This window comes from Aythya fuligula, chromosome 19 (genome assembly GCF_009819795.1).
Source record: "Aythya fuligula isolate bAytFul2 chromosome 19, bAytFul2.pri, whole genome shotgun sequence".
Classification (NCBI taxonomy): domain Eukaryota; kingdom Metazoa; phylum Chordata; class Aves; order Anseriformes; family Anatidae; genus Aythya; species Aythya fuligula.
The window spans coordinates 2,207,056-2,225,404 of record NC_045577.1 but is presented as its reverse complement, the minus strand read 5'-3'; the positions used below and the strand labels follow the sequence as shown (position 1 = coordinate 2,225,404).

The following is an 18,349-nucleotide window of genomic DNA, read 5'->3' as shown; positions in this document are numbered from 1 at the left end:
ACTTTGCCTTGCACATCTGCATTCCCACCCGTGGCCTTGCAGCTGCAGTGATTTTGAATGAAAAATAGACTTGTTTTGTTTTAATGTCAGCAAAAATTCTTATGCCAGCATGAAGCAGTCCAGCTCGGTGCGTTACAGTACGTAGTTCCTCAGTTGTAGGTTGAAATTATCAATATTTATGTGTGCCCACACAAAAAGGCAAGTCCCAGCTTGGTTATTTAGCTCTTCTAATTTCATCTGCAAATTGCAGAAATAAGACTTCCCATAAATGCCTCGAGTCTGAGGTTATCAGGTCTGTGTTGGCAGTTCTTGAGCTACCGGGTATCAGTCCTGGACTCAGCACCCAGGGCAACTTGATCTATCTACTCTTGATCTGTCTTCCCCTATTAGAGTTCACTTACAGTATCACTCAGAGGAAAAGGGTATGGATCCTTTTCTGTGAAAATAGTGCAAAATTGCCACAAAGTACTGGGAAATGACTGCGCTCAGTTCCTAAAGATCAATTTATTCACAATAGAGGTGTGGGGTGAGCAGGCAACGCAGAGAATTGCTAATGGGATGGAGAGCCTTGGTGCTTCTAAGCCACCGCTTCTGACCCCATACGGGTCTGTAGTAACCCAAGGGTTTTAACGTTTGGGGGCCGTTTGTCCCCTGAGCAGCTGCACGAGGGGTGGCCTGCAGCCCTCAGAGCTGTCCCTTTCCCATTCCCAGCTGCAGGCTGATCCTTCATCACCTCGGGATCTATCGATGGCCTGAATCTTAATGGCAAAGCTAGAGGAGCACCTTTTTATCTCCCAGCGCTGTTTATCTTAGACTTGGCTTTGGCTTTTTCTAGATTGAGCTTGGCATGTGAGTCACTGGAAGCTATGAATTTTGCATGCACTATTGACATTTCCCTGTGTTTTGGTCAGCTATGTTCTGGAGACTGACAAAACTCAATACGCACAGGCAGAGCAATCTGATAGAGAATATTGGGAGCATTGTTGTTCTGCTCGTAAAAGACTGCGCTGAGAATATCTCAAACTCCCCTTATTTCTGTCCTTCCGCGCCTCTGAATAAGGCAGCGTACTCCTTATAGACAGACAGACAGACACATGTTCTCTTTGGAAGACCCCGAAGTGTTTGCCAGAGGTTTTAAAGGTCAGAGTTGCTGGGATCAGAGCTTCTGTGGGCTGGCTTGCATAGGAACATTTTATACGGTGCAGACTATAGAGGAAGCAACTGCTCCCTCTGCTCTCAAGTTATTTTTTCCCTCACCGCTTTATGGTTATGTTGTGTTTTCCCTGGGAGTACCTAGCTATCTTTCTTTTTTTTTTTTTTTTCCCCTCCCCTCGAGCTCTCTGATTTTGCTTTAAGAGTTACAGCACCATTGATTGTATTGGCTGTCTCTGAAAATGGTGTGCTGCTTGCTGTCTGTGGGCTCCCTGCTGCTAAATGCTGCCAGTGGGACTCCAGAGCATTTAGATCAATCGATAGGGCTATCATGGCCTTATTTTCCACACTCTCCCCATCCTGGGGATGTGTGTAACAATCGGATGGAGCGCGCGAGCCCTCGGATTGTTGGTTACAGAGCGTGAATTCGCACTGTCTGCATCCGTGATAGAGCTGGATGCGTTTCTGGAGGGGGAGAAGAGTCCCTGCGCACAGGGGGATGCTATTCTGGGCCCTCTGTTATCTCGTGGCATAAAGTTCATAGGAATATTCTGCAGTTGTTGCTAACAGATGGGCTGAATCATTTCTCCGGGCAGGAAGGCATCCACTGATACGGCTGCATTTTTCCTCCAGATCCCATCTAATGCCGAGGCTGAAAGAATCGCGCTCCCACGAGTCTTTGCTCAGTCCCAGTAGTGCTGTTGAGGCTCTGGATCTCAGCATGGAGGAAGAAGTGGTCATCAAGCCGGTCCACAGTAGCATCCTGGGACAAGACTACTGCTTCGAGGTAAGGAGCGTTTCTGTACGCCGTGTAGCAGGGCTGGCTGGGGAGCCGGGTGCGGGATCACATCTCGGGCTCTCTCTGTTACAAAACGCTTCTGCTCTGAATTGTTACACAGACACCGTTCCATGGGCAGAAAATTACTTCATAATTCCAAGGAGAAGCACACCCGCAAATCAGAGCAATGAGCTCTTTGCCTTATAACCATTGTCGCAGCAGGGCTTGCTCCTGGCACAGGTGCCGGACTACTTAGAAACCTACATTAGCAGAGCTTAAATTTGTAGTTTATGTTCATGCAGATAGCAGAAAGTGCTCGTCTCTGTTCTGTGTGTACAAATATCTTATACGTGGTCACAAAGATAGCCTACAGCTATTAGTGGGAGTGTTGAGGACTTTGTCTAGAAATCTCAAGCTTCACTTTTCTGGGTAATTAAAAAAATCTGTATTTCAGTGTGTTTTTTTTTTTAAGGGATATTTGCATCTTTTATGGCATGTGGCTAGGTCTGTGCTAGCAGGAGGTTGTGGGACGTATACAAACAAGATTGTAGTTGGATAGCATAAGGCAGTGCCTCTTGGGAATTGTTTGCCCTGCATCATGGACAGAAAAGCCTTATTGCTTATGGCAGCACCTGCATATAGAACTGGGAAGTGGTTTTCTTACAGTAATAAGGTGGTTGATACTTGTGTTTCTATGAAGAGAAGGTAATCTGTTTGTACTTGGACATCAGCGAGTAGATAAACCATATAGCCATGCTTGGGTTGTACTGTAAGATTTGATGGGAATGCATTCCTAGGATGGGCAGAGGCATGTGAAGACAGCACTGTCAGCGTCCAAGAGGAGTCAGATGGGACAGATGAATATTTTTACATTACTGAAATTAGAACAGTTTGAAATAAATGAATTAAAATATCCATTTCTTAAAATACAACTGTGTAATACAGAAGCAGTCTGACCAAAAAATAGCCCCAAACATGAACTCTGAAGTTGAGGGCGTGGGTTGAGATATAAATTTTCCAGTGCTGCTCATTCTCTGTAGAATTGAGCAAGTGTGGCAGGTCAGGAGGAGAACAGTTTTGTAAATTATATGGCCTCTATTACATTCCACTCAAGAAAGATAAAATGAAGCTAGATGGAAAATAGATGTGACATCCATAATATAAGAGTTGTTTACCAATTCTGTTCAGCACGCAAGAGAAGGGGAAGGGATACGAACAGTACTTGTAGAAGTTGACTGAGAGGGAAATTACACAAGTCATGCACTTGTAAGGAGGAAGAAAATTCCATTTTTAAGTGAGAGTTGGATAAAGAAGAGTCATAAAAAAAAAAGAACATGTTAATTGCTGTTCTGCAAATCCTGCAGAGTAAAGGAAGAATGCTGGAAAACAAAAGGGGCATTGATTTGTAACTGATGGTTACTCATCAACAAGCTCCAGAGGGAAGCGCTTAGGTGAGAGCTAAATGGCACATTGTGTTAATGCATCGGTCTGGCATCTCCGGAGAGCCTCTCTCAAATACTGCACTAGGTCAGAAGTGGAATGAGTTTGCAGATCTTTCTGGATCCCTGATGGGCAGTGGGCAGTGCCCGCAATCCTCCCCACACAGCCGGCGGAGGCGGAGGGTAAGCGTCGCCCGCGGGAGGGCAGCAACCAGGGCGCGGGCGGCCGAGCGCTGTGTGCCCCAGCACCTGGTTCCCCGCGCCAGGCAGCACTGGAAGCAAAGCGACAGAACTGCACGGGCATCTTCTCCTCTTCAGTGCTTGAAAGTTGCCTTTCGTTGTTTTGCTTTGGAGAATGCTTTAGAAAACTAGAAAGGTAGACTTCTGCTTGAGCCCAGATATCCCCTCTGTCCCGAAGGTCCTGTCCGTAATCCCAAATCCTTCAGTGTTGCTCTGTCAGTAAGTACAGGCAGGACATGGCATAGGCCATTGCCACTTTATAGTGGAAGCTCAGCAAAGAGCAGGAAACTTGTGGCAATTCCTGCAGTGTGGAACTACGAAAGCTCTGGGTCAGGTCTGTGGGAAGCCGAGAGGAAAACTGAAGCTGCTGCTTGGGCCATGACACTGCCGTGTGTCAGAACACATAAGAGCAAGAAACTCATGCTGCTGTCCTGGAAAATGAGCCCTGGACAAGAAATGTCAAGTGAGAAGGGCCTGCCCGAGTCACGGACACAAGACTTTTTCCACACAATGGATTGCGAAGAGGCTGTGGGGTGATGCTGTGCCCGGTCCCTGCCCTGTGAAGCCCCAATGGATCCGTTCCCTAGGGAGGCCTGTCAGGAACAGCCAATTTTGCTATCTCAAAAGGCAAAGGGCAGCACTGCTGGTGCAGGGCAGTGCCAGCCTCACGCTGTCCAAAATCGTCTCCTCTCAGTGCTGTGGTTGGGCACGGGACAGTGCCAGCAAGGCCTGCTGCCGCTCACCACCCCCAGCACGAGGCGCCTCACGCAGCTCCTCCTGCACCGCGCCACAGCGGCCCAGAGCCTTGGGAGCTGAAGGGGAAAGGACTGGAGACAAAAGAGAGGTGCTGAAGCCATCTGCAGTGGAGAAAGCAAGTAGTTTGTTGAGGCAGCGTGCTGTATGAAGGTTATGGCAGGGTTGTTTCTCTCCTTCGGCCTGGCCTGCCGCTGTGAAGCCATGTGGTGGCTCCGGCTCTGCCAGGGGCCAGGAGAGTCAGCACTCACACAGCGCTTTCTCAGTGCTGCATCAGGCTTTTTCTGCTTATTTAGGTCTGTGAAACTTGCTTTTTTTCTGACTTGCTGAGTACTTGGAAGTCAGTGTTTACTTGTTTTCCTCAGTGATTGTTTTTAAAGTTATTCAGCACCGTCTTCTTTCTCCTTATAAGACCTCCAGTCAGCGTAATCATCTAGAGCCGCCGCATATGCTGGGTGTGCTAAATATACAGGAGGCAGCTTAGCCTCGTAAAGGAGACTGCGAGTCCAGACTCCCAGAGCCTATTCCTGGCTCTGCTATTTGTGGGATCCCGGTGACCTGGGCCAGGAATGGGAATCAGGACGGAAGGGCTGCGCTTCTGTGCGGGCAGCCCGGAGCCTTGTCCTGCTGCACAGCTTGTGCCTGGGGGATGCGGAGCAGGAGGAAGGAAAAGCTGCTACTGGGCTGATGGATCCGCTACAACCAGAACCTTGGAGCCTCATCCTGGCCTTGCCTGAGCATGGGAGGATTTAGAGGAGAGGTTTAGTCCCACAGTGTAAGCAGTTGCTGTTTTCACACAGCCCTCCAGACCACAGACAGCCATCACAGGCTCTGCGGGGCTGCCCCAGGCTGTGCCCTTGTGCCGGGGGGTGTGATGGGGTTGTCAGCTCCAGCCTGAACTTGTAAAATCTCCTGCACACATTGAGTGAAACAGCTTTAGTAACTCGGTTATCATCCTCTGTTGCTACACCAGTGAGATTCCTTGTGATACGCTTTGAGGATGCTGTACCTAACACATTTTAGAAATGACAAGGTTTTGTCTGACTTAAGGGATCACCCACCTGTGTGTTTATCCTGCACCTTAACAGTTATTTAGGACATCCAAAGTCTTGTTGAGACAAGAATGCTCTCTTTATCAAGGTAATTAATATGTCATGAAGATCATCAATACCATATAATATTTAGGTCAGAGCTGAAAGCCAAAAGATTATTGCAGATTGGTGGAAAATGCCATTTTTGGTCACACATGGTAGACAGGACTTTCACCTCCCAGCAGATCCGGAAGGCTTCCTACCTGCCACGAGGACTTTTGTCTTCTCTCACTTGGGTGAACAGATAGTCTTGTGTAGCTTTTGAATGATTAGTTGATCAGTAATTGTTTTGGAATTGAAACATAAATTTTACTGTGATAACTCAATGCTAACCTATTGACTTAAGTGTGGCAAGAAAATATATTAGATATTCAACTAAACAGACAGCTGTTTAAAAAAACATGCACACATTTAATTAACGAAGCCAATAGAAGGACGACTAAATTGCATGTTTGTTTATTTGGATATGAATGCTCTAGGCATCTGTGGGATCCATGTGTGCCACCAAGGAGAACTTGTCTTTAAGAGAGCATCTTTCCACAACAATCCAATAAGCCATAATCCTCTTTTTGGGGAAATTCATTTGTATACCAAACTCCCATCAAAACAAAAGAGCTAAACAACATGCTAGGTGAAAAATGGCCTTTGAGGAAATGGACTAATGGTAGAGTTTACTGAAAAGTATATTTGACCTGTTACACTTTTATTAACTGATTTCTAAGGAGGACTGAATTCAGTGGACCTCACTCAGTACCAGTGGGAGGGTTTTTTCTCACTCTGGGGTACAGAAACCCGCAGGGTGGTGTGGCTGTCCCAGCAGTGTTCAGGACTGTGATGCTTTGGATTTGAACACGGCTGATTTTGAGTCTTGCACAGCTGAATTTGTGGACCAAACAAGCCAGGGCTCAAGTTCTGCGTTGTTAGGTTCTTGTCTGAGCAGTTTTGGAGCACGTCACAGCGATGCAGCTGCGCGTGGCTTCTTCCTGGGTGTTGTCACCATGCGGGTGTATGGCCGTGCTCTGGAGTGCTGTTGTAGGAGCCCTGCTGAGAAAAGTATCAAAATATGGAGCAGCCACACCATGGGCAGGGCAAGGTGTCACACACCATGGACAGTTGCTTTTGTGAGCGGTACATCTCCTGGGCCACCAGAAGCTTGTTTGTTCAGGGACAGAGGTTGACAGGAGCAGCAAACGGGATGAAACAGGCCACATTTGTGATGGGAAACTTCGAAGAAATGGGAAACATCGAAGCATGAAAGGATGCTGAAAAGATCATACTATTGTGCCTAGTAATATGGAGTCGTCTTTTCTTAGAAATGGAAGATAACGTGTGCCCCAAAGAATATTAGTATTGCAGGACAGAATGAATGCATTAAGGACAGGGAAGTGTCTGCCTGAAGGAGAGAGCTTGGGGGATATCAAGCGTGGGGAGATCTCTTGCATTTGCTGTGAAAAGGCAGGCCAGGCCTCTCGTCATGTTGTCCTGGTGCGGAGATGTCTTTGTGCACAGGGATGTGCTCAGCTCACGGCTGAGGTTAGCTAGTGATGAATGGAAGCGAGTGCCAGCTCTGCTTGTAAGGACAGGTTTGGGGAGATGTATGAAATTAGAGGAGATCGTGTCTCCCAGAAGCAGATAAGCGATGTGCAGGGTGTAAACACGCACGCTGCCAGGCGATATGGCGCGCACAGAGCTCTGCGGCCTGCCTGGTGGCAGTGAAACTCGGAGGGAGTTCCTTAGGTACTAACCAGGCCCATCTGCTTGCCAGCCAGAGACGGACAGAAAGAACATTTCTGGGCATCACCAAATCCAGTGGGTACAGAGAAGGGAGAGCAGCCGGCTGAGAGCTTTGTGGCTGGCTGAGGGGAGCCAGTGCGGGGAGCACAGGAGTGCCTCCGGCCCTCCAGCAGCGTGGTGCGTGTCCTCAGCCCCATGTTCTTCACAGCAAGGCCTCCAGAGCAGGGCGTGGAGGGGGGGACAGCAAGAATCCAGCCTGCCGGGGCCTGGCGTTCTTCTGAAAGCAAGGGCTGGGTTGTTACAACTACAAGTTTGGGGCTGAATCTGGAGGGATGCCAAGTGGTTGCAGTTTATCTTTAGTTCATTTAAGGATTTGCACTCTTCTCAGTTGAGGAGCTTGGTGGTTTAAAGCATCACATGCACGGGGCCATTATCTTGTGTTTTCTGGTGTGGAAGAGGAGAAGTAATTGGAATTTGCTTCCATGATTATTTCTGTGACAAACAGAGTTGCCCTGTTTTCCTGGTAGCCTTAGGGGCTGTTGCTTCATGCTTGGGTAAAGCTGTTTACTTAAAAAAAAGAAAAAAATCCACTAGCACCTTTCCTAACTCCCCCTCTCCCCCGTATCACAGTCTGCAGTGTGCTGGTCAAGACATAATCCTGTTCCTTTCCCTGTAGGTGACGACTTCATCAGGAAGTAAGTGCTTCTCGTGTCGTTCTGCAGCAGAGCGAGATAAATGGATGGAAAACCTGCGGCGTGCCGTGCACCCAAATAAGGTAGTGGCTTTGAGGAATTGCCTCTGCTGTAGTTCAGTTCCTCGTTATTACATTTTATAGCCCGGTGCATAGTAGCAGCAGGGGACGTATTGTCATTTCAGTGAGTAAGTGTAATTGTGGGTCAGCCTTTTTCCATATTTCCATTTCTTCCACAATTATATTTACGTGAAAGTGCCAATTATTTCTTTCCTCTTTTCTCAGCACATGCTGCTTCAGCTGTTGCTGTGAAATGATCAGACTTGAAGAATCTTCAGCCCTACTAATGATACTTGCCACTCAAGTAGGACTTCCCAGCTCCCAGCAGTGCTGGGACAGCTGGCTGGTAGCTGTCAGCAAAGTTACAAGGCTGAATAGTCAGAAGTTCACATGCCACATTCCCTGACTCTGGTACTACTTGCAGGGCCTGCTCTAGTGATGGAGAAATTCAGGTGGCACACGGCAGCACGTTCTTTGAGGCAGTAGTGAAATGTAGCTTTAGCTTTTACAGGCAGTTGAGGGTGGCAAAACCGTCCCGTCTGAGATCTCCAGAAACAAATCTTTCTCTTCACTGAACACAGGGATGCCCAATATGTGTTTTTATGGCCCACTAAGACTGGAGTACCTCCTCAAATAAAGCCTACAGCTGCTTCTCCCTCTCTGCACTGGAATTAGCTAACAGAGATTGATCAGGACTGATCAGCTGCAGGATTTCACAGCTGATGAGCTCCATCAACAAGTCACTTTCTGCTGATCAGAGAAGACACAAATGATGGGATCCTGTAAATTCACCCCTGGCATCAGACACATAACTGTACAGGTTAGGTCTGGGCCTGGCAGGCTGCTAAAGGAGCCCTCTGTGTCCGAGCTCATTGCTCCTAGTCGGGATAAGAGATTTCCTTCAGTGTCAGCATGGGAGTGGCAGAGGGGAGAGGGGGCTTCTGCCCCAGCAGCGTGTTCCTGCACGTGCAGCTCAGTGACTCCAGTGCCTTTCCGAGCACAGCAGCCCAGCAATAATGTCCTGAACGAGCTGTGTGAGGTTTGGAGCCTCACACCATGAGCAAAGTCCTGGGAATGTGAGGGAGGGCCAGACACGTCAGGATGGCTTTGAGATGTGGTGTTCAGTGGAAATTCATTTGGAAAGATGCCCTCATCTCGAAACATGCCATTAGCTGATGGCTAACTTTCCATCTTTGTTTGAGTTCGTAGACAATAAACTCTCAGTATCTGACTTGATATTTCTATCGGGAATTCAGTGTTCTTGTGTAGTTCCTGTGTGTACTTCCTGAACCCACAGTACCCCATTGTGGGCTCCCAGCAGAAACATTCCTGCCCAGCCTCCGAAGCTGAGCAGGGTAAGCCACGGTTGCTCTTTCAGTCAGGGCTCCTAGACAAAACAGGTTACTGCAGCCCCAGGAGCAGTTCAGCTGCGAGTGCTTTATCTCTGTAGTCGCTGCTGCAGCAGATGCCCCTGGATGTTCCTCCAGGGCGAGGTCAGCATGGCTGGGGAGCCGCTGAAGAGCCGCGGTATCCTTTGCTGCATTGTTGTTTAAACGATCTCAAGCCAAATCTCTATTTCTGAATTGTAATGAGTCCACTGCGTGACTCACTCTGTGTCCCATCATTCCTCTTGATGTTTTAGTTCAATGCTCTGGACTTGTGCCCTAAAATATTGTGAAGTTTTGCAAAAGCCTCTTCCCATGCCAGAGGTGGTTGTGTTCCAGCCACGGACGAGGAGATCCCTGAGTGTGCGTTCAGATCCCTTTGTTGTTGCTCTGGTACAGTCCAGAAAATGTACTCCAGTGCTGCTGCAAAGAGGCTGGACTGCGAGGGGAGGTGGCTTTATGGTACCTGTAACGTAGCTTGTTTTGCACAAGTCGTTAGTTATCGGTGAGGTTCTTTCTTCCAGGTTTCTTTTGAGGTCCTCTTGGCAGTGAATTGGACATGGAACATTTATGATTTGGATGGGTTTTATCTCCCTTGTTTCCTTTATTAATTGGCACCAGCAGACATGGAGAGCACGGTGATATTTGGAAAATTAACATAAGTAGCATTATTATGCAAATTCCTGAGAGCCAGTATTTCCTTAAAATAAAATGTAATTAAGCTTGTGCTCATTTAGCCCATCCAAAATAATTAACTTATATCTCCAGTTTTGTTGTGCATGGCTTTGTTGTCTTTTTTTTTTCTTGACCTTTTTTTCTTTGCATCTTTTTTTTTTCTAGGACAACAGCAGAAGGGTAGAGAATATGTTAAAGTTATGGATTATTGAAGCCAAGGACCTGCCAGCTAAGAAGAAGTACTTGTGTGAATTATGCCTGGATGACGTTCTTTATGCACGAACTACCTGTAAATTGAAAACTGATAATGTCTTTTGGGGGGAGCACTTTGAATTTAATAACCTCCCATCGCTCAAAAACATTACGGTGCACTTATACAAAGAGACTGACAAGAAGAAAAAGAAGGACAAGACCAATTTCATCGGACAGGTGAACATCCCTGTCAGCTCCGTCACGGGCCGGCAGTTTGTGGAGAAATGGTACCCCGTGGTCAGCCCCAACCCCGGGAAGGGCAAGTCCCCGGGGCCCATGATCCGCATCAAGTCACGCTACCAGAGTATGAGCATCCTCCCCATGGAGATGTACAAGGAGTTTGCCGAGTACATCACTAACAATTACATGGTGCTGTGCTCGGTGCTGGAGCCCTCGCTGAGCGTGAAGAACAAAGAGGAGATGGCGTCCGCGCTGGTGCACATCCTGCAGAGCACAGGCAAGGCCAAGGTAAGACTGCGCCATCCGCATGCTCCCACGAGATGAGCAGGGGCAGGCTCCCGGGTTGGGCTGCAGGGAGTCAGCACGTTGGTGGGGCTCAGCCATCGTTAATACTCTGTAATTTTTGCTTTTTATTGCAAACAAGTCGGTAGCATGTGCACTGTGAATTGCTTAATTAGTAAAGAGGTCGATGGGACCACAAGATTTCAACCCAAGTCCTTTTCCCCTACTTCTGGAGGCTCAGGGGCCAGACTTAGTCTATAAACCAGCACAAACATCAAGCAAGAAGGCAGTTTTGGGGGATGAAATGTAAGCAACGTTGGCTTAAGCTGAGCAGCCTGCAGTGCTGGGCGTTCCTGTGGAAACACAGCAGGTTCCCCACGGCTGCGCTGCGGCACCAAGCGGGAGCCGACAGGGCCATGAGAATTTCGGAGCAAAGTGAGCCTCCAGGCATGCCTGCCTCTGAGCAAGCTCTGAGCCCTGGGGGTCTGTTCTGCTGCTTTCAGAAGGGAGACGTGGTGGGGGCAGCAGCGCAGGAAGGGTTCTGGGGTGCTCCCGGGCAGGACGTGCTGCGGGGTTGGTGCAGCCAGTTTGGGAGCGGTGGAAATTCAGTTTATTGGGTCTGAGTTATTTGTTACTCCTGGTAGTGGCTGGTTGGTGAGAGCGAGGGCAGATGAGCAGAGCTGGAAATGCCCTTACTGGAGAGCACAGGCGAGCACCAAGCTCCCTGCCCCACGGGCCTCTCTGCCTCAGAGCATCCTTGCTGCATCCCCCTGGGTGGCACAGCGTGGCCACGTGCAGGATGGAGGGAGTGAGAGCATCACTGTTCCCTCTGTTAACATCTCCCTGAACTCTGCAGTGGGGCACTGGGGAGGAAGGAGCTTTCCAGAGCTCTTACAGCACTGAGCTGTGAGCTGCTCACCTGAGGGGAACTGCGAGGCTCAACGCTTCCCCTGCAGCCTCCGCTGCTGCCTGGGATCGTGGCAGGGTTCACGGATTAGATTTAATTACCATCTGTCGCACAGAGAAGTGCTTGGCCTCCTGGTCGAGTTCAAGGCAGGAAAAGCTCGCTGAGAGGATTGCGAGGCCGGGCCTGCTGCTGTGGCAGTGCCAGTAGCTGCCCGGAGCCTCGCAGAGCCCAGGACGGGGCCTCAGGGTGTGAGCAAGGGACACAGCACGGGGCTGGGACACTCAGAGGGGACAGAAGCAGCTCACGGTGTGCGAAACCCCGCTCAGGGGGTTGTCAGGAGAGCATCACGGGCGTGTGGGGCTGTGCTGCTCGGCGCATGCCTGCTCAGCTCGGCCCTGCCTTCTGCTGGCACCGCTGCTCGCTGCATCCCGGGCTGCCCTCGCTGCAGCTCTGCCGGCGCTGGGGCTGCAGTGAAACTGCCAGGAAGGACCCTGTGCGTTTGGGTGCAAAAGGGGCCCTCACCCTGATCTCTATCTCCATGAGTCTCGCCACTGCTCCTGCTTTTTCCTCTCCTCTCGCTGCTGGAGAGGCTGAGGAGAGAGCAAGTGTGCTTCCAGACACGTGTCTGCGCCAGCGCTTGAGATCCCAGAGGCTCTGCGCGGGGGACACAGCAAGCAGTAAACAGAGTTGATGAATTGTCCCCTAAAATGGAGCTTCTGCTCTCCCCGCCTGTCATCTGCCATCAGCATTAGCACAGGGTTGAGAGAGCTGTCAGAGCAGCAGGAGTCACTGGAGCATGGGAGCCGGGCGGCGCGGCCTTCCAGAGGGGCTGGGCGAGCGGAGAAAGGAAAAAAACAGCAGCAAGGTAAAAATAATAATAATAATAATCATGAATGGGAGAGGAAAGCACCCACCCACTGCCTGCGTGCCAGGGGTGTGCCCAGGAAGGCTGCGTGGGGGCGGTGAGGCACGGCGGGGCTGTGCTGGTGTCACCGCACCCTGTAAGGCTCCGGCAGCAAACTGGGGGCTGCTCCCGCGGGGTTTGGTTGTGTTGGCAGGAGGCAGCTTTATTCCACAGATCCAGTAGGTACAGGTAGGTACGGATGCAGGCTCAGGGGGATGTGGGGCCATGTCCCCTGTCCCCCCCAGCCAGGGCTCGTTACCTGCAGCTCGTCAGAGCCCGAGGCAGGGCCGGTCCCTTGTGCCCAAAGGAGCGTGGGTGGCCGGGGCAGTGGCTGCAGCTTCCTTTTCTCCCTAAATACTGCCTCATCCTGGGCTTCATTTCTGTATCACAATAGATTAAAAGGTGGGAAATGAAGGCAGAGAGTCCTCCCTGGAGACAGAGGCTGTGCCTGCTTTGATCTCTGCTTGGGAAAGGGAAAAGCTTCATCCTCACGGTGCCGTGCGAGGGCTCGCTGTGCACCAGGGCACACCTGGAAACTCCGGAGCAGCCACCGAGGCAGCGGGGTGGAGAGAAATGGGAAAAGCTTTCTGATAAAGTGCAAACAGCCTGGTGGGGAGCTGCCCCGGCCCACTGGAAAGTCTGACAGCCACCCAGAACCTGCCCAGCCCTCAGCACGGGGCCGTGTTTGCTCTGTTTGTAGGGCCTGGAGAGGCCGGGCTGTGCCAGGAGGCGCACCCGGGCTCTCAGCACCCGTCCTCCCTTCGTTGGGTGCTCCCGTCTGATGAAATGTTACCTCTGAGGGTGTGGAGAGATGCTTAACTGCTTGATGTGTGTGCAACCCACAGACAAAGCACACAAAGTCATAATTAAAGGTACTTCTGTTGCCGTGCGTGGCATGGGAGTGCTCCCCCTGCCATTAGCCCCGCTTGATGTGGGCTGTGTGATGTGGGCGTGGAGGGGCAGCTGCATCCTTCCCCCGTGGGACTGCCGGGCCCTGCAGTGTCTGCAGAGTACTTGCCCTGTATAGATTTGTTCCTGGGCTACCTCACAGCTTCTGGAGCTCAGCTCAGAACCATAAATACGCTTTAAAAACGTTCTTGTCCAAAGGCTTGGTAGATGAATCCCGGCATCAGACAAAGCTCTGACTAACCAGCTGCTCCCGTGAAATAAATATTTATTACGGTGTGAATGGAGTGAGGGATAAACATGTGTCCCTATTTGTTTATGCCGCAAGGATTTGCTTCCCCTGAGCAGATGCATTCACAGCAGATGCATTCCCAGCCCGTGCGAGGCTGCTGGAGCCTCTGCTCTGCGCCGGCACCGCTGCAGCCGCGCTCCCCTTGGCCACGTGGGCGCTTTGCTGCTCTGTGTGGGTGCTGCAGGGACCGTGCAGGGTCTGCAAGCGCCTGTCCAGCTGCAGGAGCACTCCTGGAGACTCTCAGCTCAGCACAGGGAGCTGCAGGGGACAGGGGGGCAGCGCAGCACAGGGCTCGGGGTCCCCTCCAGGGTACCCCTCCAGAGCCAGGCAGGGTGCTGCACGCCTGGGTGATGCTGGCAGCAGCTTTGTTGTCCCCCACAGAGAATTTCTCTCTCTAATAATACTTCGTAGCAGCCACAATCCAGCTAAAAAGCTTTCGGTCAGATTTAAGAGCACATCTTCCCCTGTCCCCCTCTCTCCTTGGCCACTGGCACTTAGATGTGTCCCACACTCATCCCACCTGCAGCCCCGCCGCCTCCTGGTGCTTCCTTCACCCCTGCCCAGTTGCTCTTTGAAACCAGCAGTAATCTTATTACCTTCATCAACCCAATCCTCTTAAGGATAAGGCAATCCTATTAATCAGGCTTGCGATGGGGGGAGCCTCCTTTCCCCAATCAGTCGCCCCTCAGACTGCAGAGGAGCAGCACCCCCACACACAGGTGCTGCTGGCCCCCTTCTGCCCTGCCCGTGGGGCTGCAGGGACCTTCCCCGTGTGGCGAGCTGCGCTGCCCGTCCTGCACAACCTGCACGGAGCCCTCGGCAGGCTCTTGGCACCGCTTGGCCCTGGTGACAGGGCAGCGAAGGGCTGTTCCCGCGAGCAGCTGTGGGTTTTACACGCGTGGCCTTCACCTTCAGCGAGCCTTTCCAGGCTCAGGCCGCCTCTGGGACGGCTGCTCTGCCTGTTGGCTCCTTCCAGCCTCCTCGGGCAGAGGTTTGGTGTCCCCAGGCAGCACCGAGCTGACAGTCACACGGCCCCAAATGCAGTCACCCAGCCCCGATTGCCTGCGGGAGGGCCGGGGCAGGGGCTGGGGCAGGTTTCCAGCCCACGAGGGAGGATCCACCCAGCTGGGGCAGCAGAAGCAGCACCTTAAGCTCCCCCCAGGGGACAACAGAAATGTTTTCAGGCTACACCGCAGGGCTGGAGGATGGAGGAACATGAAAAGCAGCCGGGCACGTGGAGCAAACCCGGCCCCACCGGTGCTTTGGGGCAGGGTGCGCTGAGGCTGCAGGGCGGCGCGGGGCGAGGGGAGGCGACCTCCAGGTGGGGTCTTTGAGCCCTGGCCTTGGAGCTGGGACCAGCGCTGCTGTGGGGCTGCCTCTGCGGCAGCCAGAGCTGTGCTGGTGCCCGTGGCAGGCCTGCAGCAGCAGCCCCAGACCTGCTGCAGTGCCTCCTGCCTGGGTTCCTTGAAGAAGCGCTGGGAAGCCACGCTCGGCGTTTCTTTAGTTATGCAGGAGCTGCACGGGTTCAGCGGTGTCCAGACTGAAGCAAATTTCCTTAAAATAAACACGGGAGCAAGCCTGAGGAGCGCCACCACAGCCCTTAATTTTTACCGTAGACCTCTTCCTTCCCCTCTCAACTCGGATGTAATGAAATAAAGCATCTTATTTTCTTCCATTGCCAGGGGCCCTAACTAAAAACAGCCCCCCGCTGATCTCTGCTGCTCGGAAACAGGGAGTTTTATTGGCTTTAGTTATTGCGTTTTATTCAGAGCCGTGTATGTGGGTGAGCGAAGCCCCCGGAGGGATCCGACAACTATTTGCATTCCCTTTGTGTCTTCCCAGTGCTGGCTGCTGTGCTCGGGAGCTCCGGAGCTGCTGCGGCTTCAGTGTGAGGGAAGGCGAGGCCTGGAGGGCGGCCCGGGGACAGGGCCACGAGGCCCATGGCTGTATGGGATGGGGACTGCCACGGGGGGGTCAGAGGGAGCTGCCCTGGCTCCGTGCCGAGTCACACAGCTGGAATTTTGCCCCGTTTTTAGTTCTAGTAAATTCTGCAGCTTGGCTAAAATCGTCACAATTCACCTGGCTGCTGGCTAGAGCCTGGCACCTGGGTCTCCGCAGCTTGGCAGCCCTGCTGGCACCACGTCCCCATGTCCCCACGTCCCTATGTCCCTGTATCCCCATGTCCCTATGTCCCCATGTCCCCGTATCCCACCCCAGCCCTGCGGCCACGCGTGTGGTCAGTGGGGGGAGGCAGCGCGGGTCCGCAGCTGACAGGGGGAGGAAAAACCTAACCCGTGGTAAGAGGAGCTGTAAAACCCGGTGTTGGGAGATAATTAGTATGTTGGGAAAGTGACAGGAAAGAGAATCAAGCAAAGCCAAGGTCAGCAGCTGCTAATTAAGAATCAGCACCTTGTGTCATCCTGAGCTGGGGCTTGGAATTGAAACGCACACCGGGAGAGACCCGGGAAGATAAAGGTGATGGAGGTACCCAGATAGCAGCTAAAGGGATTTGAGCGGGGGTTTAGAGTTTCATTCCAGCTTGGCTGATAAAGGAGGCAAAATGAGAGAAAATCGTGGCGGGAGGCGCGTGCTTGGCTTCCAGGAGGGACTCGTGCCTCTGCAGCTGCCAGCGCGCCGCAGGCAGAGCGGGCTGCAGGGAGGGCGGTCTCCTGCTCAAAGAAATAATGCAAGTGACATCTTCAAGAGCTGCTTCTCTGGGCTTTTGGAGGCTCTTCTGGGAACGTGGCGGCAGCACGGCGGTCCTGCTGCCGCCACCTTCCAGGCTGCCAGCCTGCCAAGCCCCCAGCCCGTTCCTGGATGGCAGGGGAGCCTGTCTGCAGCCTGGGCATCCTTCGTCTGGGACAGAAACCCAGTAACCAAGGGCTGAAGGTCACTGGTTTGGTGCTGGGATGAGCCAGGAGGGGGTCTCAGCGTGAGCCTGAGGTTCCCAGGGCACCCCTGTGGCAGATGGAGCAAGTGCCTCTCTGGCAAACGCCCTGGCAGGGTATGGCACCCGGCTGGCCCCGTGTCTCCCAAGGGGTTTGGAGCCCACTGAGCCGTGGCTGCGGTGCTCTGGGGGCTCGGGGAGCTGCGTGGGGACCCGAGGGCAGGGCCTGCACCTCCGCACAGCAGCTCCAGGTGCTCTTGCTGCCCGCACTCAGCAGTGGGTTACAGCTTGTGCGCTCTGACAAATGAAGGGGAATTCCTTAGCGAAGGGTTATTACCGAGCAGATTATTGGGTTTGAGAGGAGGGTGGTGTAAAAAAGGTGCCCTCGGTTATGGCAGTGAAGCCGTGTGTCGACATCGCTGTCTCCTGCACGGGGACTCGGTGCGAGGTTCAGTGCTCAGGGCTTGCAGGGTGCCCGCAGCCCGCTCTCCCTCTGCCATCGAGGCGAGCGGTGCCGGCTGGGAGGAGGTCGTCCAGCCCAGCCCCTGGCTCAGCAGCCGATTTTCCCATTAGCAGCACGGAGAACAGGAGCTGAATATGTATTAGCACGAGGAGCTGGACAGCATCTCGCCTGCATTAGCGCGAGCTGCGGCGCTGCGCCTCACACCACGCAGTGGATTTTGAGCAGAATGCACGGGGAACTGCGGGACCCGCTCCGAGCAGTTAACACCGACACCGAGCTCACTCTTAAGTGCTGGTTTTCTGTCAGCATTTGCAATTCAAAGCCCGGGCCGGTGCACAGGGCAGCTGTGCTGCTCACCCCTCCCATTGCTGTGCGGCACAGATTACAAAATCGCCTGGTTTTTGGCTCTGTGCACATCAGACCCCAAATGTGCCCAAAATGCGCGCTGTAGCAGTGCTGTTTATTCCCCTGAATACTGAGGAAATGGGACATGGGAGCGTCATGATGCCTTTTACGGGCTCGATTCCCAGCCATGGGGCACAGCCCGTGACATTGGGCATGCCCCCCTTTGGCACCCCGTGCAGCTGGATACCAATGTGGCCACACTGAGCAGCGGAGAAAAGATTTCACCCCCAAAACGTGAGGCTGAGATGAGCCCCCCCTGAAAGCTGTAAATGATGCGAGGACAAATGCGGTGAGGGCGTGGAATGGATCATTTTGGGGTGCAAAAGTTGAAACTCCCCAGAGATTGATTTCTCCTCTCTTCTCTGCGAGGGTCAGAGAAGCAGGAGGGAAGTCAGGCTGGCGGCGGTGCAGCGGGCACAGGGGAGAGCCGCCTGCCCTGCTGCACGCAGGGACCTGCTGACCTGGTGACCCACCGTGGGCTTTGCTTTCCAGGATTTCTTGACTGACCTGATGATGTCTGAAGTTGATCGCTGTGGTGAGAATGAGCATCTCATTTTCAGGGAGAACACACTAGCCACCAAAGCAATCGAAGAATACCTGAAGCTGGTGGGGCAGAAATACTTGCAAGATGCCTTAGGTAGGTACAGAGGGTTGGCGGGGCTCTTCAGGGGGCTGCCGGGTGCTCCACGCGGTGCGGGGCCACAGCTGAGCCCCGGTGGCCATCCTGCCATCCTGCCAAGGCTTCTGTCTGGGCTCTGGCAGTGTCACGGCGGCTGATTGAATCCCTCCCCTGATTGCACAGCCCCAGCCGGAGACGCTCCCCCCGTTGCTCGCAGCAGTCAGATGAAATCTCCCAAATTGCAGTGATGAGAG

General features: G+C 52.6%; 1 protein-coding gene across 6 annotated transcripts in view; it reads left to right on the top strand.

Moving 5' to 3' along the window:
- DAB2IP (DAB2 interacting protein) overlaps positions 1-18,349 on the top strand; it is a 181,169-nt gene that overhangs the window by 139,786 nt on the left and 23,034 nt on the right. For 5 of the 6 annotated variants that reach the window (XM_032200072.1, XM_032200071.1, XM_032200070.1 and 2 more), the window contains 4 exons: positions 1,786-1,939; positions 7,864-7,962; positions 10,164-10,718; positions 17,969-18,113. In XM_032200072.1, the coding sequence (XP_032055963.1) occupies positions 1,786-1,939; positions 7,864-7,962; positions 10,164-10,718; positions 17,969-18,113 (953 nt within the window). Of the gene's footprint in view, positions 1-91; positions 1,141-1,785; positions 1,940-7,863; positions 7,963-10,163; positions 10,719-17,968; positions 18,114-18,349 lie in introns of those variants that run through there. The other variant, XM_032200075.1, reaches the window with a different exon arrangement.